This window comes from Quercus lobata, chromosome 10, assembly GCF_001633185.2.
Source record: "Quercus lobata isolate SW786 chromosome 10, ValleyOak3.0 Primary Assembly, whole genome shotgun sequence".
Taxonomy (NCBI): domain Eukaryota; kingdom Viridiplantae; phylum Streptophyta; class Magnoliopsida; order Fagales; family Fagaceae; genus Quercus; species Quercus lobata.
In genome coordinates this window covers 27,147,796-27,174,973 of record NC_044913.1, presented here as the reverse complement: position 1 = coordinate 27,174,973, position 27,178 = coordinate 27,147,796, and the positions used below count along the sequence as shown (strand labels likewise).

Here is a 27,178-nt window from a genome sequence, read left to right as displayed (position 1 = left end):
AAACCTCTGCCAAACCCCTATCTGCTTTGCAACCACCAAAAAACAACGTTAAACAGACAGAGTAAACTCCCCTACTCTGTCACAAAACCCTAATTGCACTGGCAAATGTCACTCAACTCAACTCAACTCATTTGAACTAACACACACACGCGCACACTTCCCAATTCAATTCCCATTTACTTAATCTCTCTCAGACATTTATACAAACACCTTTCTTTCTTTCTACCATGCCCTACTCAGCCATTTTCCATGGCTATATCAGAACCACCACAGTCCCTTTTCTCGCCATATCTCTCAGACCCACCTCTTATTTTCGAGCCCCCAATACTCTAAAACCCTCACTGCTACCTTTCTTTTCAAGAAATAGACACCCGAGGTTTGGGAACTCGCACGTGCGGCCCTACTCGAGGCATCGGGTCACTTGCTCGGGCCTCGAGGTGGTCCGCAATGGGAGGCAGAGGAGAGTTGCTACGTCGTTTTGGTACCAGCAGAGCTCCGGGTACGGCCGGTACGCGTACCAGGACGTGTCCAGTGACGAGTCGGACCGTGACTCGGGGTCGACTCAGCAGCAATTGGTTGGTTTTTGGCTCACTCACTCTGTTTAATTTTGTTTGTTTTGTATTGGGTTTATGGTATTTGTTGAGTTTGGCACTGTTTGGTTGGCCATTTCGCTTTTGAAGCAGAGAATTTCGTTGGCTTTTGCTTTTGAATGCAAGAGAAGAAATAGCTTTGTGAAGTGCTATTATGATTTTTGAGAGTGTATGTAATTTTTTTTTTTAATAGCTATAAATAAATCATGAATTTTCAGTAACTAATGGTTGAGTAGCTGAGAAAGTTAAGGGATAGAAATTGGAAGTCTTACAACTTTTATAAACTATAAAAAGTCTTACAACTTTTGCTGCTTCATTCTTAAGTAAAATAGATAGTACCAAATGATTATACAAGAATCTTGTTTTTGGTGCTGAAACCATAAATTTTAACTGGATTTTCATGGAATTTGATTCACTTTTACCCTTTCAGTTTCATTAAAAAAAAAAAAAAAAAAAGAAAACCCAAACCTGGAACTACTCCATGGTAAATCATGGTTCACCTTTTGAATGCAAGAGAAGAAATAGCTTTGTGAAGTGCTATTATGATTTTTGAGAGTGTATGTAATTTTTTTTTTTAATAGCTATAAATAAATCATGAATTTTCAGTAACTAATGGTTGAGTAGCTGAGAAAGTTAAGGGATAGAAATTGGAAGTCTTACAACTTTTATAAACTATAAAAAGTCTTACAACTTTTGCTGCTTCATTCTTAAGTAAAATAGATAGTACCAAATGATTATACAAGAATCTTGTTTTTGGTGCTGAAACCATAAATTTTAACTGGATTTTCATGGAATTTGATTCACTTTTACCCTTTCAGTTTCATTAAAAAAGAAAAAAGAAAAAAAGAAAACCCAAACCTGGAACTACTCCATGGTAAATCATGGTTCACCTTTTGCATTCCTAGGAATGGAATGAATATTCCTAGAAAATATCTAATTGATTTTTTGGTTTCACTTATAAAGAATGACTCCTTAGTAATAACTATTCCCCTAAAATATGAGGAATTGCTATTTTTCCTCAAAAGGTCTATAATAGTTTTGATGCCCTAAATTCTCATTAAATTTTACATTCCCAAAAAACTGAATTGTAGAGAACATACACAGTTAAGGGTGGTGTTCCTTGATGAGTAAAATTGAATCTTGTCAATTTAGATGTTGGAAATTGATATTTAAGGGCTTGGGATTTTGGTTATGAATAGGTTTCTAAGGTTCTTGATGATGGAATTATAAAGGTTGATCTTTAGAGAATGCTAGGGTTTTGGTTGGTAATGAGTTTTCACGAGTGATGAATTGCACAAAAAGAAAGAAGAAACTTCTTTGAGAGTCTCTATCTCCAAAGAAAGAAAAACTAGAGAGAAATCTAAGCACAAAGGAAACAACTTGATTATTATCCCACGTGGCAAATGAGAGTTGCAAGCATCTATTTATACATCTCATGCCCTAATCTAATCGGCCACATATGGCTCACTCCTATTGGCTCTCTAATCAAGCATGTGACTTGATGAATACATGTGATTAATGTGTTACATGTGCTAGAGCTCTAACTAACTCAATCCAACTCAATCTACTTGTAACAACTTCTAACTAATTCTAACCCTAATCAAACTGTTGGACATGTGCTCAATCATCTTGCCTCATAGATTACATGATTACATCTCTAATTCAATCCTTAAACTGATTGCTAGATGTCTCCCATGTGCAAGAGGGTCTTGGACTTGCTTGAGTTTAATTGGAATGCATTATGGGCAAAGCTAGCACAAAGTGTCAAGCGGAGGCCTTGAACTTCTGATTTGGACTCTAGTGCCGATTGACACTTCCTTTGTTTGCCCTAATTTTTCTTTCTTTTGAGTTTTTTTGAGTTCCCAACTTGATCATAACACAAATTGTCATTTTTGTACTCCATCTAAAGATACTTCCATTTCTAGAAAGCTCCATCATTGACTTTTACTTTTCTCTACTATCATCTCTCTCTTTCCCTCTCTCTATCTCTAATAGCCACCAATAATTGCAACTTCTGACCACAATCCTAGGCCTCCATTGATCCTCATCAACCATGATTTCAGGGCTTAATGTTTAGGGTTCCTTACATTTTTGCTTGGTGTTAAATCTTGAGTCTGACTTAAAAGTTTACAAAGCCTGCACTTTGTGTCAAAATCTTAAGTTGACTCATCCATCTCAAACAGTGTGGTGAAGCCTATTAGATGATGATCAGTGGAGGAGTTTTTGAGGTTTTTTGCTTGCCAAGGATCTTAAAGTGGCTTGAGATAGATGTTGGTGTAAATTTTTTAATATCCTAAGGATACAAATTAATGTAGTTGAAGTTTATTGAATTTGAAAGGTGGGCTTGTTTTGTATAGTATAAAAAAGGGTTTAATCAAAAGTATTTGAATATAGAATTAAAATATTTGTTTTAAAAATTATAATATGAGTTCTACCTACTTGTGTATTTGAGCATAGCTTTAGATATTGAACAAACTTTGCAAGGGGGAAACTAAATTAACAAAAAAAGGTCGTCCTAGTGCATAAAGCTCCCACTTTTGCAGTGTTTGGGAGAGGTCATGATAGGCTGCATTGCCCCCAATTTTTTGTGGAAAGGCTAATTCCTAGACTCAAACCCACAATGAGTCACTTTTGGTGGAAGACACTTGCCATTGCACCAAAGCCCGACATCTTGGACACTAAATTAGCAATGATGCTAAATAAAATCAAAAATTTTTATTGACAAAAGATCTTGATTGCTAGTTAATCAATTTTTTAAAAACACTGTTGATTTGAACGATAACTATTTATTGTTTAATCATGTATGGATGGCTGCCCTGCATTGTTTGATGTGGTGTCTATGGAGGAAGAGGAATAATCGGAGTTTTGAAGATACTGAAATAACTATGTCTGATCTCAAATTATTCTTCTTTAGAGCTGTGTTGGATTGGATGCCTATTTTGCATAGTCAGTCCTTATGTTCTGTTATTGATTTGATAGATTTATGTAATACAGATTCGGGATTCTATTCTAGTTTTGCAACCAAACAAATGAATAGTAGTTATTCAATCATTACTTATTTTATTTATAGTAATATTGATTCTTATTCCTTTTGTAAGAACCATTTAGTGTTCCAAACATGCCCTAAGATTGTATTACATGAATATGTTGATCGATATTATAGGTGTGGCAATCAAAGGTTCCTCCTAGAGTAGTGTTCTTTTCTTGGACTGCTGCATTAGGTAAGATCTTAACTACGGATAATCTTTGGAAGAGGCATACTGCAGTGTTAGAGTGGTGCTTTATGTGTAAAAGGTGTGGGGAATCAGTGGACCATCTTCTTCTTCATTGTCCTATAGCATATGAGTTGTGGTCTATGGTTTTTTTGTTTGTTTGGTATACATTGGGTTATGCCGTATAAAGTTAGTGAGGTGTTAGCATCTTGGCAGGGGAAGTTTGGTAGACATCGAAATACAGGTTTATGGAGGTTTGTGCCACATTGTTTGTTATGGTGCTTATGGTGGGAGTGGAATGCTAGATGCTTTGAGGATTGTGAATGGTCTATTCTTGACATTAAGGGGTGTTTGGTAGGGGTGTTTAAACAACAGTTTTTAATGTTTAAACACCATAATACGTATTTCCACAACACTTTTTAACTCATACATATTTTCACAACACTTAAACAACAATATTAGAAATCTCTAACCAAACGGGCCCCAAATTTTTCTTTTTCTGTACTCCTTGAGTGGAGTTTAGTTTTGCCTTCCTATTCTTGTTTTTCTCTCCCCAATCTTATAGATCATTGTAATCTGGGTTCTTGATTTGTGCCACTGTAGTACACTTCCAGTGTACTTGGTTGGTTTTTTTAAAAAAATTTATATATATATATATATATTATAGACCAATTTTACTAATAATTGACAAGGAGAAAGGTCACATCAAAAGAAATTAGTGTCAGTGTACTTGTCCATTGGTACTTAATGTGCCAAATTCTTTTTGTTACTTATCATGTTCTTTCATTGTATCAACCAATACTTGATGGATGGAATTAAGTCCAAGGCAAAATCAAGTGATCCCAGACATATTTTTGCATTTACATATGAATGTGTATGCAAAGGCTCAAAGATGTTTTGAGCCTTAGGTTACTTAATGGAGGCACTCTTTGATTCATGTTCCAGCTCTTGGCTTTTGCAACTTCATTGTTTGCTCTACTTTCTTACCTGAAGCTCAAGTTAATGTAGTATGTGACATGGCATGTGAGACTACTCATAATGACATGGCAGCATACTCACTATGACATGAAAGCATGGGATGGACGGTAACATGGCATCATGGACGGGATAGCCGAAAATAATGGGAGCTTTTCTATGGCCCCAAAATTGGAGGAAAAGTTAGTTATATGCATGTGTTAAAAATTGGGAAACTTGTTAGATTGGTCATGTGTCAATTAAATTTTGTGTGTGGCTGTAGTTGGTTACTTAGCGATAAATATGCTCGGTGTAGGTAAAAGGGTTGAGCACATCAAGGAAAAACAAGATGAAATACCAAAAGATTCAAGATTTGTAGTCTATTTTTGATGTAGGATCTTTAGGAATTCATCACTGATTTAGTTTTAATGATGAGATCTTGAAGGATTCTTGAATGAGGTTTGATGTTTAAAGCTTTAGGTAATTTTGATGTAGGATCTTTAGGAATTTATCACTGATTTAGCTTTCATGATGAGATCTTGAAGGATTCTTGAATAAGGTGTGATGTTTAAAGCTTTAGGTAATTTTGATGTAGGATCTTTAGGAATTCAACACTAATTTAGATTTCTTGATGAGATCTTTTTGGGGTTTTGAATGAGGTTTGACATTTAAGGGTTTAGGTAAAGAAAAGATTGGATCTTGAATATGTTTGATGGTTATTTGGTGTTCAAACAATGAATCGAACATGATATAAGAAAAATAAAACCCTAGGTAATCACATCTATGTTATCCTAAGCAATCACACCTAAAGGCAATCACACCCTCAAATCTTAAAATAAATTGCTGGAATTTTATTAAAATTGATCTCACTATGAATATTATTTACTATAATAAAACCTTTATATGGACTACTGTTAAATCCTTTCCTAGAAGGACTAGGACTCCTAAATAACCTATTTCTAGAGAGACTGTGATTACTAATAATAAAGAAATGGTACATAAGAACTTCTAAACCAAATAAGAAAATGACTCAAAACACAAAATAAGACTCATGGACCTTTGGTAGATTCTCTCCATCTTTACTCTAGAAACTTTCGTTCTCTAGACTGCATGTGTTATCAAACTCTTTCATTGCAAGTAGCCATATGTTTGGATCATGATGTTGAAGTTTCAAACAGCATACCTTATTTACTATATTTCATTGTATTTTGTATATCAGCAAGCCATTATTTTGTGATCTACTTAACCATTGTTGATGTTGTGTCATACATTTCATCCTTCGACCAACGTTTTAATGTGTGCTTGTGATATATGTTTTTTTTATGAAAAATTTCTGGCAGATTGAGTTCATGTGTTTATTAAATTATTAATTATTGATTTATGATTAGCAGTGTGCTTCAACCCTAGATAACATTGATGAGTGGAGATGGAAATTAACCATGCTTCTTCGCAACAAAGATGAGCAAGAAGTGGTGTCGAGGGAGAGAAAAGATAGACGTGATTTTGAGCAACTTTCAGCAATGGCAGCCAGGATGGGCTTACATAGGTATTTGATCATGTACAGTAATCTTGCATCTTATAATTCTATCTCTTCTGTGTTTGAAATATAGTTATTTTGGCAGCCATCAATATGCAAAAGTTGTCGTCTTTAGTAAAGTCCCTTTGCCCAACTACAGATCTGACCTGGATGAGAAGCGTCCACAGAGAGAGGTATTTTCTCGCATTTACTTTATGTTTGGAAAAAAGGGATGACTTGCGTCTTTTGAGAATTTTTTGAAGCACTTTCCCTGAATGATTCTTAGTTAAAATGGATGAGATGGGCAGTTATTGTTTTTTACCCTAGAAGGTTGTGCATATTTCTTGAAGGTACTAAACTTTGCATCTAGTGAATCCGGTGTGATGTACTTATTATTTTGATTTCTAATAGGTGATCTTACCTTTGGGATTGCAAAGAGAAGTAGATGCTCGACTCAGACTTTTTCTCTCTCAAAAACCTATGAGCAATGGAAGTTTCTCAGATAATTCCTTGTCAAGATCAGGAAGTGATGAGGGGTTTTACGAGCAGCAGGAGCCCTTGATAAAGAATAGTGTTGTCATGGAGAGAATCCTCCAACGGAGAAGTTTGCAATTGCGAGATAAGCAACAAGATTGGCAGGTTTATCTGAAACCAGCAAAACTTTTTCAAATACATTTTCTTTGGCTGTTGTTATTATCGAGGCGCACAGTTATTCTTTCCGGCAGTTCAAACTTTTTTGATTTAATATTTATTATCTATTTATAATATCTCAAATACTTAACTATCCACTAATTTAGGCTCTCTCTCTCTCTCTCTCTCTCTCTCTCTCTCAATAGTTTCTTAAAGATGTTTGTGGTTTGTGCATTGGCATAGCTTTGGTCATTGTTTTGATTAGAGATGTGGTTCTTGCCCAATTAAACTTGGGTTTACCCTCATTTATTTCCAATGGGCTTCAATTACATGGCAGTTCCTCCTCCCATAATAATGGGATGGAGGGTGTGGTGGGTTCAAAATCTGCTAAGTGCATGTAACTTAGGAATCAATAAAAAAGAAGAAGAGGTTTTACCATCGTTTTTGCTTCCTTTATTGGTTTTGAACAGGAAATTTTTGTGCAGTATTTTGTGTCAGAAAAATTCTTAAACTTACATAAATGCCCGACTCTAGAACTTAAGAAAACAGGAATGACATTAAACTAGCTGCTTTCTGTTGCCAGGCAATTATAAGGCTTATAATCATGTCCCTTTTTTGCAACAGGAATTGTTTTCTGCTTTATTACTGTTATCTTCTTTTTGTAAAATATTAGCATCTTCCCATACACTTGAATGTAGGGCATATGCTGCTCAGTTGTGCATGTTTAGTATATTAATAGTATGAATATGTTTGCCCTTATGAAGTCTCTGCTTCATGTTACTAAATTTGTGTTTTTCAATAGTTGGTTAGTATAATGAGGAATCACTTAGGGTATGTTTGGTATGGTGTAATAGCTCCTATAATGGAATAGCTATTCATGTATAATAGCAATTCGGTCATTTAGTTACATTTTTATTACATGAATTAATTATTACATAGGAATAACTATTCGTTAAATTGAAGAATAGTTATTCCTCTTTAAAATGGATTTAATAGCTATTCCTGAGTACATATAATAGGTTTTAAAATTGATATATTTCCAAAACTATAAATTTTCCTTATACATCATCTTTTACAAGCTTTTCATATGTAACAACCAAACTTATGGATAGTAATAGTTATTCCATTAATATATCTTCTATTCCCAATAATAAAGATTACTATTCTTAATGTAATTTTCATTCAGTGTATCAATTGTACCCTTATGATTGGTGTATTCTCCTTCTTATCATATTTTATCTTTTGAAGTAATATTAACAAGGCAGTATCATTCTTATCTTTTACTACATAATTTACATTGAGTTGTGATGTTTCCAATATGCATCATCTTAATAAAGGCTACCTTTTTTCTAGTTTTCCGTTTTTTCCCCATCCTTAAGCAATTGCAAGTTGTCTGACAGATATGTATTCATATATAGGAAACTCCTGAGGGTCAAAAGATGCTTGAATTTCGTAGAAGTCTCCCTGCATTCAAAGAGAAGGATGCATTATTAAAAGCTGTTTCTGAAAATCAGGTGAAATTATAATTCATTGGTTACTATTGTAAATTATGGTTGTCTCTCTTACCTTCACTCCTTTACATGTCTGAGTATGCCTTAAAGAAGAAATTTGTTTGACCATGTCATATAGGTATATGGGTTTTTATGTGTTGGAATCCATTTTGTTTGTATATGTCTAATCTTCTAGAGAGATTTATTTATATCTTCTTCTAAGGATTAGTTTGATTGGAGTAGTGAACATTACTTTTATGAGATGTGACTCTGTGTTTGTGTGTGTGGATCTGCCTTAATCAAGCTGGTTATTTATTTCCTGTACCAAAGGGTGCATATTTTGTACTCAATGTGTTATGTTCTTTTGTTTTTGTTTTTAATAATGTCTGATTCTCAATCATAATTTTTGTCTTATTTTTTATATGGTGCTTCTTTGCCTTGTTTTTGTATATTGCTGATTCTGGTATGGATGGAGTTACTAGTTGGTGGTGGAAGGTTGTTTTTTACTTTTGATGTGGATATTATGTATGTAAGAATACCACATTGAAAAGGATTTCATTCCTATTATCATGATTTTAATATTAGTAGTCCTTGTCTAATCCATTGCAATGGGTCTGCTGATGTGTGTAAATTGTGCAAAACATCCTCTTTTTGGCATTCTGGTAATCTGAACTTTAAATAAAATCATTGAGACTAAGATGGCTATGTACCAATGCATTATATTATTAGATTTATAGCCCAATTAGATAATTAGTTATTATTTAATGAGTCATTTGGCAATTAAAACGTTCGCACGATTAAAAGAAGAGAGAATTTTTTTTTTTTCTCTTTAGGCACTTTTCCATAACAAAAAAAGAGAACATAAAAAAAACTGATAAATATAAACTTATTTGCCATATGTATTGCAATTTACACAGGTTTTGCTGCCAAAATTGCTAGAAATAAGAATAAGTATTGATGTTTCACTTCTTACTACTGCAATGAGCGATCATCTTAAACGTGATAAGCTTATATATTATTTATATTGAACTCATCTCAAGTTAATACAGTCCATTGAGGCCTTGACGCCAAGGAGGATCCTTTTTCATCATTTATCTGCGTCTTGGGCCAAAGTTTCCTCTCAATCTATTTGTAGAGACTCTACCTGTGGTCTCCATTCAGCTGGTTTTGGATATGAAGTGTCCATTGGGAACAACTTATTTAGCTTCTTTCTGAAAGTGGCTAAAGTATACTTGTACTTTGAAAAAGTGAGCCAAAAAAAAGAAAAAAGAAAAAAGAAAAAAAAAGAGGTTTTTAAAAAGCTATACATAAAAGCTAAAAGTTGAGCTTATAACCTCTAGTCAAACAGACACGAAGTCCTGTTAAAGCCAATCACTGCTTCACCTCCCTTTCCATAAAATATGTTACCTCCTTGATTTCAAAGTTTCCAATGACAAATTGCTCAACTATGAGGACTAGGCAACCAATAAATGAACCATGTGTTATTGTCCCCTTCTTTTAGCCACAGTGCTCTTGATTTTTGGAGCCAGTTAACCTCCTCCAATTGTACTAATTTCTCCATTTCAAACTTTCATTCCTCTCTCTTTGTATGATCCTCCAGAGATAGTACATCAGTTTCTTCCTTCATATCTAAAAGCCTCATCTCTTCCAACACTACCTTTTTGATATCTAAATTACCAAATACATCTCTATTCCAAGTGAAAAAGTCCTCCTTTAAACCTCTTAATTTCATATAAAGAACAAAACTAGGTGATCCATGGAAATTGTAGCAGTGTTGTTAAATGCGCGCTTAAGCGCAGACCACACAGCCCTTGGGGCTTTTTCCCTCTACAGTGAGGTGCCCTCACAAAAGCGTGCCTTAGGCGCACTTTTTAGAGCCTTTTTATTAAGCGCAAGTGCGCTTTTTTGAGCTTTTTGTATTTTTTTTTATAATAAAAATCATGATTTGATTTTTTGCCATTAGATCTAAATATGTTTGAAATAAGCCATTGATTTAATATATAAAAACTAATAGTGTGGTGTTCTACCAAAAACCTAAGCCTGCCTATTTAGATATTTTAGACCTTTTGGACCACGACCACACAAACAAACACTCAAGTCTGAAAATTATGATGATCCCTTGCTTAATGAGGATGATGATTATATAGATTAGGATTGCATTGCATATTTATATTGATTTTGTTAGGCAAAGATAACATTACTTAACATTCTAGTATTTTTTAGCCTTTGCCTTTCTGGTTCTATACTTGTATTTTGATTCTATGATTTTTTGTAATCATGGCCATCAAATATCATGTTTGCATATATTTTGTAAAGCACAAGAGAATTATATAAATGTTATATAAATTATATAAAATGTTTTATTGTAATTTATATGATTAATTGATCACTTGATTGTTGTATTGACCAATAATAATTTTTTTAAAATTTATTAAATTTTTTTTAAATGTGTGCTTCACATCGATCAGACGTGCACTTGCGCTTTGCACCTAGGCCTTTGCGCTTAAGTGTGATCAGCGCTTTTAACAACACTGTTCCCACAGTGTGCACACTTTCTCTCAAAAACCCATATTTGTATACTATGTGTTTTCAAATTGGACTCGACCTCTCCCCTCTCTTTAGCCCCCTTCCCCCCAGCAATCCAACAAATGAGGAAAACAGTCTGATGTTGGTTTTGAATTGTAGCTCTTTGTTTTGCATCTCCAAAGTTGATCATGATCAACTTTCTAGGTCTACTTGGGTATTAAGCGTTTACTTGTAAGTACTGAATTCCTTAAACAGAAGCATACGGAGCACTTTTTTAAAAAAAGGGTGCTGTAATTGCTAGTGCTATACTCAATAGGATCAGGTTTTTATTTATTTATTTATTTTTTACAGTATGCACATTATAAATTGGTTGGGCACAAAGCAATTTTCTGTATCATTATAAATTGGTTCTGCCTGTTATGGATAGATATGAAAGCAATTTTCTGTATCATTAAAGTATTTGATGGGTTTTGTACATTGGTTGTTACCAGGGCTGTAATACATGCGTGGACTAAACAAATGGTTAAGGTTATTAATAACATATATGATTTTGCAGGTCATTGTTGTCTCAGGTGAAACTGGCTGTGGTAAAACCACGCAACTTCCTCAATACATTTTGGAATCTGAGATTGAAGCAGCTCGTGGAGCTGTCTGTAGTATTATATGTACTCAGCCTAGAAGAATATCTGCCATGTCTGTTTCTGAAAGAGTTGCTGCAGAAAGAGGGGAGAAACTGGGAGATTCTGTAAGTTTTGCATCTGATGTTATTACTCTTGCCTCTAGAACTTAAGCTCGTTCAATCATTTTTATTAGCTCGATTATAAATAACCCCCCTCCCCCTCTTCCCCAATTAAACCTTTTTTCCTTCTGAAAGGTTGGTTATAAAGTTAGGCTAGAGGGAATGAAAGGGAGGGACACTCGTCTTCTTTTTTGCACCACTGGCATATTGTTGAGGAGATTACTTGTTGATAGACATTTGAAAGGGGTAACTCATGTTATAGTTGACGAGATTCATGAACGTGGAATGAATGAAGGTAACATTGGAATTGATTTATGGGTTGTTCATCATTATTTCAAATGGGATGTTGACCATTGTTTGCTTTTATTCCAGATTTTCTTCTTATTGTCCTCAAAGAGCTCCTTCACCGAAGACCAGAATTGAGGTTGATTTTGATGAGTGCAACCTTAAATGCTGAGCTTTTCTCTTCCTACTTCGGTGGTGCTCCAATGATTCATATTCCTGTAAGTTCACGGTGCTACTTTGAGAGATTGATTTCCTTGTTCCTTGTATACTCCCCGTGTAATTGGCCTATTTTCTTCATCAATAAGAATGTTATTTATCAAAAGAAAAAAAGTTCACAATGCTAATCACTATATCATTTCTTTGTTAAAATCCCTTCACATATAATGCAAGTACAACTACTGAAATGATTGTTGGATGATGAAGTTTAGGGGACTCCATGACTATTACCATCATAACCAGGGCTAACTCATGTTCTTGTTTGCTTTTATGACATGTTTGTTGTTTATCATTACTGTTGTGGGTAGCTTGTCTGAAATCATCAACATTGTGCCTGCCATTTTTATTTTGTAGCTTATAATGGCCCTTATAGTGCATTTCAGTTAATTGGAGGGCATTATAGGCCGTATTGAATGCTGAAAAAGAAGATTTATATTCTTATCCATCATTTATTTCCCCAAGGCCTCTCAAGTTCTCTTTCTTTTCTAGATCTGTAAGTTTTGAAAATAGGTGAACTTATAGGCTAAATTCAGGAGTGAAGACTTTTGAAAGTCTTGCAAAGTCAACTTCTTTGTCAAAGTTAGAGACCTAAATTTGCTTGATTTTTTGTTCAGTTTTTAATTGATACCTCAATTTAGAAGCATCCAAAAGTTTCAAATTAAGGTGAAATATTCATCAAAGTATATATGTGTCTTGGAGATTTTGATCATTGAGTTTGTAGTGCTTACACATATTGAAGGAGGATATCAATCAGTAGGGAGATGATGGACAGCACGACCTTAGCTCAGACAGAATGACAAATAAAGATAAATAGAGCCCACCTCAATTAGTTAAGCATCCATGGGACTACTCCAAATTAATTTGAATTAGTATTAATTGAGTTTGCAGTACTTAAATATAATTATAAAAATAAATATTTTGTGAAATTGTTATACATATTGGCTCTTATAATATTGGATGGATCTTCTCTTGTTCATTCGTTAACTTCTGTGGTGGTATTATTTCTTGGTCCTGATTCCTTTTGTTCTTTTTCTTTCATTTCTTTGTATATTTTGTTTAATATTTGGAGAGCCCTTGGCGCCTTGGATTTTTATGTCTACCAGAAAAAGAGAGAATATGACATGATCTGAATGTAAGCAATGCCAGTTTGACATTTTTTCTTTTCTTTGGGTGGTGTTTTTCTTTTTGTTTATTTCAGGGGTTTACATACCCAGTCCGCTCACATTTTCTGGAGAATATTCTGGAAATGACTGGATATCGATTGACTTCATATAATCAAATTGATGATTATGGTCAAGAAAAGGTGTGGAAAATGCAGAAACAAGCTCAAACTCTAAAAAAGAGGAAGAGCCAGATTGCTTCTGCTGTTGAGGTATGCAAATTTGCAATCTTATCTAGTTTTTGTTGCTTACTCTTGGTTCTATAGCAATCTGCTCCCACTCTTGTGAACAGGATGCAGTTGAAGCTGCCGACTTTAAGGAGTATAGCCTACGGACTCAGGAGTCTTTATCCTGTTGGAATCCTGACTCAATTGGTTTTAACCTCATTGAATATGTGCTCTGCCACATAGTCAAGAAGGAAAGGTCTGGTGCTGTTTTGGTTTTTATGACTGGTTGGGATGACATAAATTCTTTGAAGGACCAGCTCCAATCTCATCCCCTCTTGGGCGACCCAAGCAAGGTGCTGCTTCTTGCATGCCATGGTTCCATGGCCAGCTCTGAGCAGGTAATTGAATTATTTATCCAAGTGTTTTCTATGCATAGTTATTGCAATGATTTTGTTGTGGAAAACTCCTGGAAAAGACAAAATGTTCCAATAAATTGAATCTTATGTTGATGATGTATTTTTGTTGAAATCAATATGCTATTTATGAATTTGGGAAGCATTTGGTGTTAATGGGACAAGGCTCAAAACTAAAACCTTGAGGCTCAAATTAGGCATGCCTCGTGACTTAACATTACCTGTCAATAGATTTTATGTTATAAGACTTTACCCCTCAGAAGACCCCCAAAGGAAATTCCTCTGAATACTTTCCAATCTATCCGCTACAGCTTTAGGAATAGTAAAATGAGATAAAAAATACGTCGGGAGACTTGAGAGAGTACTCTTAAGTAACATGAGCCTACCACCCTTAGATAAATAGAAACGCTTTCACCCAGAAAGCTTCTTCTCCATTTTCTCCAAAATAAGATTCCAAATCGAGGCTGTCTTAAAAAAAGGTTCCCAACGGCATCCCCAAATATTTCATAGGCAAACTACCCACTTTACAACAAAGAATGTTAGCCAAAGCATCTAGATTGTTCACCTCCCCAACAGGGACAATCTCGCTTTTCCCTACATTGACCCTCAAACCCGTAAAAGCCTGAAAATAAGACAACACCAACCTAATGGACAGTAGCTGTTCCCTAGAGGCATCACAAAATAAGATAGTGTCATCAGCAAATAACAGATGGGAAATACTCACCCCAACAGAGTTCATAGATCTCACATGAAAACCCCGAATAAGATTACACTCCTCTGTCTTCTTCAAGAGTCTACTTAAAACCTCCATTATCAAAAGAAACACCAGCGGGGATAGTGGGTCCCCTTGTCTCAACCCACGAGAACTTCCAGAAAAACCTTCAGGGGATCCATTTATAAAGGACTGAAAAACGGACAGACGAAACGCAAGCCTTAATCCACCCCCTCTATTTGAACCCAAAACCCATCCGGCCCAACAAATAAAACAAGGCCTCCCAGTTCACATGGTCATAAGCTTTTTCAATATCCAGCTTGCAAACCACACCCGGAATTCTGCTCTTCAATCTACCATCCAAGCATTCTTTTGCAATAAGCACTGAATCCAAAATCTGCCTTCCGCCAACATTCGAATTTTGAGTCTTAGATATGAGATTATCCAAAACCACCCTCAACCTATTAACCAACACCTTGGACAACAGCTTATACACACTACCCACCAAAGTGATGGGGCGAAAGTCTTTAATGTTAATGGCATTACACTTCTTAGGAATTAAAGTGAGGAACAAAGCATTCAAAGACCGGTCAAACACAGAGTGTCGATGAAAATTATCAAAAAAATCCATAACATTCTTTTCCACAACACTCCAACATTTTTGAAAGAAAGCCATGGTGAAGCCATCAGGACCAGGGGCTTTATCCCCCTCCATCTCCCTTAATACCTGGATGACTTCCTCCTTGAACTCCTTCTCTAAGAATAACCGCTCATCCTCATCAATACAAGCAAAATCTAACCCATCCATGGTAGGATGTCCCACCTCAGTTTCCTTAAACAACCCTTGATAAAAGAGAACTATCTGAGAGCGCACATCCACCTCATCCTCATAAAGAACACCATCCACCTCAATCCTTTTAATTTGATTAGCATTTCTATGAGAGTTTGCTAATCTATGAAAAAACCAAGTATTATTATCTCCCTCCTTCACAAACAAGGCCCGAGACTTTTGCCTCCAGGAAATCTCCTCAAGAGAAGCCAACTGTTCTATGTCTCCTTTGAGTTGAAGGCGCCGAATCTGATCCTCATTTGAAAGACCCACTAACTCCTCTCTCGCATCTAACCCCATCAGCTCAGTTAGCTTGTTTTTCTTTCTAAAAGCCAAGTCACCAAACTCCTCCCTGTTCCACTTTTTTAAGTCTGCTTTCAGAGCCTTCAATTTTTGAGCCAAGATGAAACTTGGAGAGCCCTCAAAATTGTAACCCTCCCACCATTGCTTAACTCTATCAACAAAACCCTCGGCTTTCAACCACATGTTCTCAAATTTAAAGGCACTTTGACTGCGTCGGACAACACTGGCTTCCAACAGAAGAGGACGGTGGTCTGAAAGAACATGAGGAAGCACTTGTTGGGATACATTCTCAAAGTGCTCCTTCCAATCAAGAGAAACCAAAGCGCCCTGTCAATTCTTGACATAGAGCGAAGACCAAAATCTCTAAACCAAGTGAAGGAGGCCCCTTCTAAAGGTAAATCAACTAAAGAATTATTCTCTATAACATCCGAGAATGCGAACATAGCAAGGCTAAAAGACTCATAACCAAGCCTCTCACTTGGGTACCTGATAATATTAAAATCACCTACTATACACCATGCCATGGGCCACTTGGCGCGCACCTAAGATAACTCCTCCCACAAAGTAGGCCGTTGCCCATTGTCACTGGGGCCATACACACCTGTACAAGCCCAAACAAAGTCATCCACCACTCCTCTCAATAATACACTGATAGAGAACTGTCCAGCAATAACATCCAACTTCTCAAACACCCTCTTGGCAGCGTGTTATCTCCTCAAAATATGGCGAGGGTCAAGGGGGGTGGAGTACTAATGTTTGCAGGAGGTCTCATGGGTGTGGTCTATGGAGAAGCATTAACAATGGATGGGAGAGCTTTTCTAAGCATCTGTCTTTTGTAGTGGGTGAAGGCACTCGTATCCGCTTTTGGCATGATAGGTGGATTGGTGACACTACACTAAAAGATATCTATCCTGAGCTCTATGGGTGTTTAGCGGTCAAGGATGCTTGTATCTCTGAGGTTTTGTGGATTCCAGAAGGGGGTACGATTAGAGTGTGGAATTTAACATTTTATAGAGCTTTTGAAGATTGGGAGTTGGCTGCATCGTATTCTCTTCTTCAGCTTATCCAAACTCGTATTCCTCAGGGTACTAGGAGATATACCCTTTTCTGGCGGCTTAAAGGTGATGGTAAGTTTGACACTCGGTCTTACTACCTTGCGATCCGGGGTGCTTTAAATTCTTTGTTTCCTTGGAAGGGGTTTGGAAACCAAAGATTCCTAAGCGCGTGGCGTTCTTTCTGTGGACTGCTACACATGGTCGGATCCTCACTTTGGATAATCTAATGCTGAAGGGTCGCCCTTTGGCAAATAGGTGTTGTATGTGTTGCTGTGATGGGGAGTCGGTAAACCACCTTCTTCTTCATTGTCCTGTGATCCATTCCCTATGGTCTTTTATGCTTCAAGCCTTTGGTATTCTTTGGGTTATGCCAGGATTGGTGGCGGGTTTGCTATCTTGTTGGTATCAATGGCATGGGAAGAATAACTCGGACATTTGGAACTTGGTTCCAGGGTGCTTAATGTAGATTGTGTGATTGGAACAAAATCGTCGATCCTTTGAGGACAAAGAGAAGACGTTGGATGAGTTAAAGCTTTTATGCCAACGTAGTCTTTTGGAGTGGTCTCGTTGTTGGGGTTTTACTGATTGTTCTTCTCTCTTTGAGTTTTTGTCCTCCCTTAGCTTAGTTTCCTGATTACCCTCTGTTTATTGTTCTCTTTTTTTTTTTTTTTTTTTTTTTCATCATCATGAACTTCTTGTATTTCTCTTTTTTCTATCTTTTATAAAAGTTTTCTGCTTACCTATAAAAAAAAATCATGACTTCTATGTTTATTCTCAATTTAATGCAATAAATAATCAAAATGTCATCTTTGAAGGAATAGTGCATTATTGTTGTATGTGGGCTTGGACATCCTAAGTTTATCTTGACTCAGTTATCATTTTTAATGGCATATCATGAATCTAACCACCAAAATTCAATTAGGACTCTGTCCTGAAATTCAACTTGTATTTAGTTATTACTACCAGCATGCATCCCATAAACCTGATTGGTGGGGAGCCTCCAATTTTATTTTAGAGAGGCTGATTCCCAGTATGTTTGTAATTTAATTATGAATAAAATAATGCAAAGCTTGATAAACATACTATTGACTAAACCCTACTGAAGCTGATTCAGGTTCAAAAACTCTGATTTGAAACCAATTGGTGTAATTGGAAACCTTTCTTATTGAGGTATATTTTCCTGAGTAACCCAACCAACTGCATTCCTAGATGTAATTATTTTTGCTTAAATTATAATCCCTTCCCTCTTGGTAGACTGAAAGAGGATTACAGCCTCATTTTATATATCATTTACATGTTTTACATCACATCTTATTACATTTTCAGATTTGAACAATACCATTCATCAAATGCGGGTAAATTTTCCTGATTCCTTCTTTATGTTGTTTTGCATACAGAGATTAATATTTGATAAGCCTGAAGATGGAGTGAGGAAAATAGTTCTAGCTACAAACATGGCTGAGACTAGTATCACCATCAATGATGTTGTTTTTGTGGTTGATTGTGGAAAGGCAAAAGAGACATCATATGATGCACTAAATAATACCCCTTGTTTGCTACCATCCTGGATATCAAAGGCTGCTGCTCGGCAAGTAAGATTATTCTGATAACAACCCACTATCATATCTAGTTTAAGATATTATATCTGACATGATATCAACGCTTATTTTATTGTGAATTTTTCTTTTTCCATGTACAAAATGCATTAGTTACTGTCCCTATGGGCATGCCCATCTTGTAGATTCTTATTTGTGGGTGTGTTTGGTTGATGGTAACTGGTTCTGTGGCAGAATACATGTATTTTAGGTGATTAGGAAAAGACAAACTAATAGAAAGTATATGGGTTTTGGTAGGTAAACCATGTTCATATAGGATGTTTAAACTGTATGACCTTCTCACAGTATGTTTAAGAAACATATTATCATTTGTTGAGGACATTTCCTTGATTAACTTCTTGTGGTGTTTATTGATTACTCATGGCCCAAAGTGTCCTGGAAAAATCCTTCTGCTCCAAAAATTTTATAAATGATTGACCTAAGTATTCTTTTCATTAGACCAGTCATATTAGGTCTATTTGTGTTGGGTTGATGGCTCACTTGTGTCAACAGAACAAAAGCCTCTTTTTAAACAAGGTTGGAGTTTTTATGTTCCTTTCTTATTCTTAAAGAATTCATTTGTTTGAAGAGGATACTATCATGCTCAGGTTGTCCCCATACATTTATGTGGCACTTGCAGTCTTTAACCATGGTTCAGTTGAGTATATACATTTTTTGTGGACAGGTATAAGAAGTGTCCTTATAATCCACAAGTGAAAAATGATGTTACAGCCCCTTTTTCATCTAGAAGGCCTCCGCTTGCATTGTTTGAGTGTAGTTGTGGTTGTATCTAGCCTTAAACTTCTGAAGTTCATTATGCCAATGAGTTTTGTCTCAAATGGCACTTCCTCTTCCCCTTAAAATGGGTGGGTGGTTGTATCTAGTCTTCAACTTCTGAAGTTCATGGGGTGCGTGACTTTTATCATTTTTCACTTTTTTAAAAACATCTGAAGTTCATAATGGTTCAAACAAACAGGTAGAAATGAGTGGAAATTGATCTGTAATTTTCAGCCTTGGTTAAAGTAATCCCATTTGTCTAACACTTTTTGGATGGGGGGAAAGGGGAGGAAAAGGATGAGGGTGAAGATGGAGGGAAAAGGGAGGGAAGAGGTGTCTTTCCTTAGGTTGGGTGGAAAGAAAGAGGTGGGGAGGGAAGGGAGATGGTGGGTTTCCCTTACCCACCAGGCCCACCGTTTCTTTTGTTCCCAAATTGGGAGGAAATATAGGTACGAAAGAGAAAACAACTATGTTCAGTTTTTAATTGCTGTGGGACACACTAATTTAAACTTCTTTTCATTCAATTTCCTCTAAGAAATCAAACACCTGAAGGAAAGATAACTTTCCCTTCCCTTTTCCCTCTCCTTTCTATTCCATTCCTCTCCATTTTGCCTAACTTAGCATAAGTGGGTTTTCATGAAACTCGTCCCAGATCTTGTGACACATGATGCAAAGCTTGAGCATTATTGACTATCCACATTCTTGCTTCTGCTTGGTAAAATTTTGTATGATTTAGTAGTTATGTAGCACTCAAATTTTAATGTCAGGTTTTACGGTTCTTTGCACACTATTGACTTTTTATTGTGAGATTTGATTCATCTCATGGACTGCTGATACTAGTTTTTCACTTCTATTTTGTAGAGGAGAGGAAGAGCTGGTCGGGTTCAATCTGGCGAGTGTTATCATCTCTATCCCAGATGTGTATATGATGCTTTTGCTGATTATCAATTGCCAGAACTTTTAAGGACACCATTACAATCGTTATGTTTACAAATCAAAAGTTTACAACTTGGAAGTATTTCAGAATTCTTATCTAGGGCATTGCAGGCACCAGAACCTCTATCGGTAAATTTCAATTTGAGTTTGCTTCTGAGCCTCTGCATATTCATCACTGCCCAGAAATGTTTCTTTCTGGATGCTATTAAAATATATGCTTTTGGATTATGGCCCTATATTTTTCTGCTTCTGTCTCCATTGGTATTTTTATGCAAGTAGATATGTTATTTATTTGTATCATGCTTGATTTGTAGGTTCAAAATGCTGTAGAATACTTGAAGATCATTGGGGCTTTGGATGAGAATGAAAATCTGACTCTGCTAGGTATAGAAACACCCACACGCCACAGAGACACCAGTCTTGTTTCTAAAGCTATTTTGCACATCATTTTTTTTCCTAAGCTGTTTAACAGAGACACCATTTTTGTATCTAAGCTGTTTCACATACACATACACAGAGACACCAGTCTTGGTTCGGTGCTGTAGAATACATGAATATCATTGTTTCTAAGCTGTTTCACACAGACACCAGTCTTGTTTCTAAGCTACTTCACACACAGACTCCTTTTTTTTCTAAGCTGTTTAACAGAGACACCATTTTTGTATCTAAGCTGTTTCACACACACATACACTTGCACTTTTTTGGTTCTGTTTCGCACAGAGATTATTTTTGTTTCTAGACTGTTTCAAGGCAGTGCTTTTGGTTTTATCCTCAGAATCATGACTGGTTGCTTTACAGGACGCAACTTGTCAACGCTTCCAGTTGAGCCAAAACTTGGAAAGATGCTCATATTTGGGGCTATTTTCAACTGCTTAGATCCAATAATGACTGTTGTTGCTGGTCTTAGTGCCAGAGATCCATTCTTGATGCCATTTGACAAGAAGGATGTAAGATTCATACTATGTGTTCCTTGTGAAATATTGATGATTTTCTATATTCTAGTATGTATTTCTGTGTTAATCTTGTTTACCTTCCTCGCATGCATGCATGCATGATGAGCTATGAATACTCTAGACTTGATATTCCCAATCTGAAGCTGTTTTTATGGAAATCTGTGTTTGATTGGATGTCGTCTTTGGGTTCATTTTCTTTTACTTTTCTTTTAGATCTAATTGTTAATTGTAATTTGAGAGTTTGATTGTGATGGTCTCATAGTATACTTCTTGTGTACTTGGGCTATCTTGTTTCACAAAAGTTACGATATTTATTAAAAAAAAAAAATAATGCAGACTTGATATATGCTTCCTTTCCTTATGTTAACGGAATATTTAGAAGAGAATTCAATGAGGAAGGTTCAAAAGTAGAAGCTGAAAATATGATTCAGCCCTCAGCCACTATATTCCACATATGTAGGAGAGTTGGTTATGAGGAATAGAGAATGTTCTTGACAATGCCAGCTGGTGAGGGATAGCTCATCAGTGGCAGCTCACCACTAGGATATTCTAGACTCTTGGTGAGGTTCCACATCATAAAAAAAGGATATTCTAGACCCTTCTAGAAATAGTATAGTGCAGAGGTACTCATAAAATATTGGCTATGTAACACTTTATCTCCATCCTATGATTAATTGAGAGATTATTTAGAATGTAAATATTCAGAAAAGCTGTGTATTACATTATATGTTGATTATTTAAATTTGGAGTAAATTGGGGGGGGGGGGGGGGGGTTGTCGTGGGGATTAGAGATGTTTGAGGTCATAAGTCAGTTGTGAGTATTGTTAGAGAAGTTAGAATATGGAGGAATAAGACATTACACTGGACAATCCAATGTTTTTGTCATCGTGTTTTCCTCCATGTAAATTGCAGACTTCTTGTACTAGACAGGTCTTAACTTATTCCAAGTGATTTTTGTTGTTTGATGATGGGGGCAGATATACAATCCTAACTATTAATTCATATCAAGCATCAGGTTCTCAATTAAAAGAGAGAGAGTGAGTAATCATCTTTTGTTTCTTCACTTTCTGCAGCTTGCAGAGTCTGCAAAAGCACAGTTTGCTGCCCGTAATTACAGTGACCACCTTGCCGTTGTCCGAGCTTATGAGGGTTGGAAAGATGCTGAAAGAACACAATCCGGTTATGAGTACTGTTGGAGAAATTTCCTTTCTGCTCAAACTCTGAAAGCCATTGACTCTCTTCGGAAGCAGTTCTTCTTTTTGCTGAAGGACACTGGTCTAGTTGATCAAAACCCAGAAAACTGCAATAGATGGAGCCATGACGAGCATCTTATCCGAGCTATCATCTGTGCAGGCTTGTTCCCTGGAATATGCTCTGTTGTGGTAAGTCATGCTTCCTCACTCCCTTCCCCCTTCACCCCACCCCCTTTTTTCTCTTCTCTTATTTGTTTTGCTCTGCCTTCCCTTAAATATTTTCTTCTCTGCATGTTTGGTTTTATTTGTCATGTAAGCTGAAGTCCAGTGAGCAAAAAGAGTTATAAAGGCACTTCTTTTTATATTTAAATGAATTAATCTGTTCAGCCAGAAGTTACGTCAGAGTTTAATATATCTTTTTGGGTTACATATATTTGTTCTTTGGTATATAGTGTGCACTGAAAGAATTTTGTTTCTACAGAACAAAGAGAAGTCAATAGCACTGAAAACAATGGAGGATGGTCAAGTACTTCTGTACTCGGTAAGTTTCTTGTCTTTTGGAACTTTAAGTACATTCTTATATGCATTTTTGTTTGAATGGAAGCACCAATGCTACAAAATTATGATTGCCTTGTTATTAATTCTGAACTGTATCAAATAGAATTCTGTGAATGCTGGGGTACCCAAAATTCCATATCCATGGTTAGTTTTCAATGAAAAGGTGAAAGTAAATTCGGTATTTCTCCGTGATTCAACTGGTGTCTCCGATTCAGTGCTGCTCTTATTTGGAGGGAACATTTCCAGGGGTGGACTAGTAAGTTCTTTCATTTGAGTTATACCTTTTGCTTATGGAATATGTATTACTAGTGGAAGATGCTGATGCTATAACTGGCTTTTGATAGGATGGGCACCTAAAAATGTTGGGAGGATACCTGGAATTTTTCATGAAACCTGCTTTAGCAGATACGTTCATAAGCTTAAGGAGAGAAGTTGAGGAACTAATACGGAAGAAAGTAAGAATTGACCATTTTTCCCAACTCAAAACTCAAATGCATTTGAATTCTTCAGAGATGATCATTCCTGTATTGATGTCATTTTGCACCCTTATTTCTTAATCTAGAGTTCTCTCTCTACTCTATTTCTTGATCAATTTTTGCGCACACAGACACGTGCAAAAATTGATCAAACCAAAATGCCAATGAACTCGGGCTCAAACTGCAATGGGTGGAGGGTATGAAGTGAAAGGAAATTGCTAAATTATTTTAAAGGAGGACAATTTTTAGCAGTAGAAATTATAGTGACTTAAGATAAGAATGTGCCGCTTAAAATTAAATCCTAAAAGGGGGAAAAAGAAAATTAACTTCTGTGACAGGGCTACAAAATAAAGCTAACTAGGCCCACTCTATCACCTAATTTAATAGTTCACAAAAAGAGTCTTATAAACAAATAGTTATTAGTATTTTTCATTAGTTTGTCAAGCAAATTTTTACTTATAAAAAAAATTAGTTTGTCAAGCAAATTTAGCACTCTAGAATGGACCCATCAAAATAAAGCCCACTTAAATATGGCTCTCCAGAGTAAAATAGCATTTTGTTTATTGTAAAAAATGTAAATGTAGATAATGGTATCAATCATCTTTTGTTAGAAATTTATAACAAAAGGAATGATGAACTTATTTTCTTTGGGAGTATTTAGTGCTTATGCCAAAACGTTTATTATTTATATGAAAATTACTACTTTATTTCTAAGAATATAATTTCTTATGAGAATCTCCACATGTGAAGCACATATTCAATTGCTAAAATGTTGATGCACTCTTTGATTTTCTTGATATTTGTGGGCAGCTCTTGGATCCCAAGCATGATATGCAATTATACAATGACAAGCTCCTTTCAACTGTAAGATTGCTAGTCTCAGAGGACCAATGTGATGGTAGATTTGTCTATGGTCGGCACCTGCCAGCACCTTCAAAGAAGGCAACAAAAGATATGCTACCAGGTGCACTCTCGAAAGGTGGAGTTGAGGGTAATAATTTGAAGAATCAGCTACAGACTTTGCTTGCCCGGGCAGGACATGAAGCACCCACATACAAGACAAAAGAACTGAAAAATAACCAGTTCCGTTCCACTGTGATCTTTAATGGGTTGAATTTTGTGGGGAAACCTTGCACTAGTAAGAAACTTGCAGAGAAGGATGCCGCTGGTGAGGCTCTACTGTGGTTGAGTGGTGAGAGCCCTTCAGTTTCTACAGATATTGACCACATGTCTATGCTTCTAAAGAAGAGCAAAAAGAAAGATCAGAGAAGAACCTCAATTCGTGGTGCTAAGTGGGGTTAAAATGATCATAGAGAACAGTTATTGTTATTTTCCCAAATGAAAGATTTGGTGGAATGGAGTTCAAATCTTTCCGGACTTGGAGTTGCAACTAGACTGGAGCATACTTTTCAAAAGATCTAAAACAGGTGCGGACCTTAGTGAACCCTCCAGACAGTTTAAAGTAGAAGTGAAGCTGCAGTTCATAAATTCTATGACAGTTATTGACCGTGTTGAATCCTTAATTTTGGAATGGGGGGATAACATTGTTCAGAGGCCAAAGTGGAGATTCTACCGCCACTCAGATGAAGAAAATTATATTTAAGTTTTACACAAAGATGCTGCATGTCTCAGCTCGGAGGCAAGTCACGGCTGCATAAGTATACCTCAACTTTTGTAACATAGGCAGTTTCAGTAGAGTCATGAATTTAGCCAAAGGTAAAAATATAAACATTCTTGGCAGAGGAAGAGTTAGCAAGTTAGAAAAAGTTTCTTAAAGCAAAAATGTACATGTTAGATCAATCTGTGCAATTCATTTTTTGTAAATTGCTTATGTAAAACCTGAGAAGTCTGTTGGATGAAAGCCTTTGACTCCTGCTGGAACTGGAAAGTGTGGCTCAACTTTCGGAAGTTGGACCAAGTATTTATTTATTAGATGCTAAACTTCCTTTGACCAGGCTCTTAACGCCTTATTAAAATTTTACACAGAATTACTTTGTAGCCCAATGTTATTCATGAAAAGATGAAATCAAAGAAATATCACTTTATCAAAATCTTTTTTTTTTTTTTTTAAAGATAATTACAACATGCTGTTAATTTCGCAGTTTTAACCATTTCTCTTCTAGACCCCCTAGCACTTTGTGCCATTGTCGATTCCGTTTGGCTATATCGTAAAATCTTACATTTATGTTTGTGTGTTCGGTTTAGAACAAAAAGGCTGAAAGAAAGCTTTGATTTGTGCTTGTGATTTTCTCCATGGTCTTGTAGTTGTATTGGCAATCAATTGATTCTCCATCATTAAGTTTTCAGTCTAGATAATTTTTGTGCAAATGAAGGATGAAGGGAATAAAAATGGAGTGAAGACGGCACTAAAATTTTTAAATTATGTAACCGTGGGATATGTACAAAAACAAACTAGGCTATCGAAAAGTTCATCCTTTTCAACCAACAAAATGTAAGGTAAACACATTAGGAGAGACACCCATAAAATTATTTAGAAAAATAAGATGATTTTTCCCCCTCTTTTTGGGTAAAGTAATAAGAAGATGAAAATAAAACTTGTTTTGAGGGTTTTTTTTTTTTTTTTTAATTAGAAAACACACAAATTTCATTAATAATTAAAAGCAGAAGGTACATCATGGAAAAAAGTCTGTTAAAGAAAACAAGGACTCTCTTCAATCCAAACAGAAAAATCAGAGATGCCTAAAGCATGTTTAGCTAATTGGTGAGCAGACATATTGCCATTCCCACGAACACAAGAAAATAAAACATTTCAAAACTCAAAGGAAGTAGCCTACATCCCATAAATCAGAGCAACAATTGTTGAAGTAGCATGAGAATTTCCACTAAGAGCATGAACAATATTAAGTGAATCTCCTTCTAGAACAAAGTCCTGAATACCCATGCCCTTAGCAAATTCCAAACCAGATTCAAAGACCTTTGCCTCAACTTCAATAGCTCCCAGAGGACACCAAAATTTCTTGCTAAGACCTGCAATAAAATTTCCCACATGGTCTCAAATTACAACCCCCACTTCAACTTCTTTTTGTTCATTAAAAAAAGCTCCATCTACGTTAACCTTATAAAAAGGAAAAGACAAAGGCTCCCATTTTGAAACCAAAACTTGAGAAAGCTTCATTGGGACTTCCACAACCGCCCAATACTCCTCTAGGTAGTGAGTACACCATAGAATTAGTTGCTTCCCATTCTTCCTTAAACCACCATGACAAACTTCTTTCCTATTTAACCAAAGTGTCCATAAAATTGTGATTACAACAGCCTAATCTTCACACAGCCAATCTGCTTTCATCAAGATAAACCATAGGAAATCCATAATACACCTAAAATGTATTAATTTACGTGTAAACTGTTTTTGTGGTGTCGTATGTTTGTGATTGGAACACTATCTCTAGTACTCCACTTTCCCAATATCTACCTAAAAAAAAATTGCTAAAGAGAAATCTATTGTGTCCTCCCAAAACAAAGCTAATTAGGCTAAAATGTATTTGATTGGAATTCATTTCAATTTTCTAATTTTATTTTCATTCAATTGAGTCCTCTAAATTTCAATTTTATTCAATTCTGAAATTTTGTTCAATTTCACTAAAAAGTTTATGTTAAGTATGTAATTAACTAATGAAAAAAAAAATCATATAAAAATCTATAAATTTTTTTCAAGTGAAAAAAATATTTTTAATGGCAATATTTTAACGAAATTTGACAAAATAATTGAATAGAATAAATTTAAAACAATAATTTTTTTTTTGTTCAAGAAACCTTTATAGAAAAAGCCAGCAATTACAACAAAAACACAGAGTTGGGCTAACGGGCCAAACCCATAAAAACCGGAAACGCTGTCGTTTGGGGCGTATTTGAAGTAGGTCAGTTTCTCACTC

General features: G+C 35.8%; 1 protein-coding gene across 4 annotated transcripts; it reads left to right on the top strand.

Moving 5' to 3' along the window:
* LOC115962853 (DExH-box ATP-dependent RNA helicase DExH3) lies at positions 1–25,289 on the top strand. 4 transcript variants are annotated; one of them, XM_031081727.1, is made up of 19 exons: positions 1–575; positions 6,148–6,302; positions 6,379–6,466; positions 6,684–6,911; positions 8,321–8,416; positions 11,475–11,663; positions 11,793–11,952; positions 12,030–12,160; positions 13,357–13,530; positions 13,611–13,883; positions 18,195–18,389; positions 20,031–20,234; positions 20,420–20,489; positions 20,904–21,052; positions 22,132–22,440; positions 22,733–22,792; positions 22,913–23,065; positions 23,154–23,264; positions 24,096–25,289. In XM_031081727.1, the coding sequence occupies exons 1-19, from the start codon at positions 228–230 to the stop codon at positions 24,585–24,587; spliced, it is 3,585 nt and encodes a 1,194-aa protein (XP_030937587.1). In that variant the 5' UTR covers positions 1–227; the 3' UTR covers positions 24,588–25,289. The 4 variants fall into 4 exon arrangements, with proteins under 4 accessions (XP_030937587.1, XP_030937586.1, XP_030937588.1 ...); XM_031081726.1 differs by having other exon boundaries at positions 10–575; positions 6,145–6,302; XM_031081728.1 differs by having other exon boundaries at positions 486–575; positions 6,396–6,466.
* Positions 25,290–27,178: the final 1,889 nt, after the last annotated feature.

Coding starts and splice junctions, on each gene's coding strand:
- LOC115962853 (XM_031081726.1), top strand. CDS start 228: ATGCCCTACTCAGCCATTTTCCATGGCTATATCAGAACCACCACAGTC. Junction 12,161..13,356: donor CTCCAATGATTCATATTCCT/GTAAGTTCACGG, acceptor TGTTTATTTCAG/GGGTTTACATACCCAGTCCG. Junction 13,884..18,194: donor CCATGGCCAGCTCTGAGCAG/GTAATTGAATTA, acceptor TTTTGCATACAG/AGATTAATATTTGATAAGCC.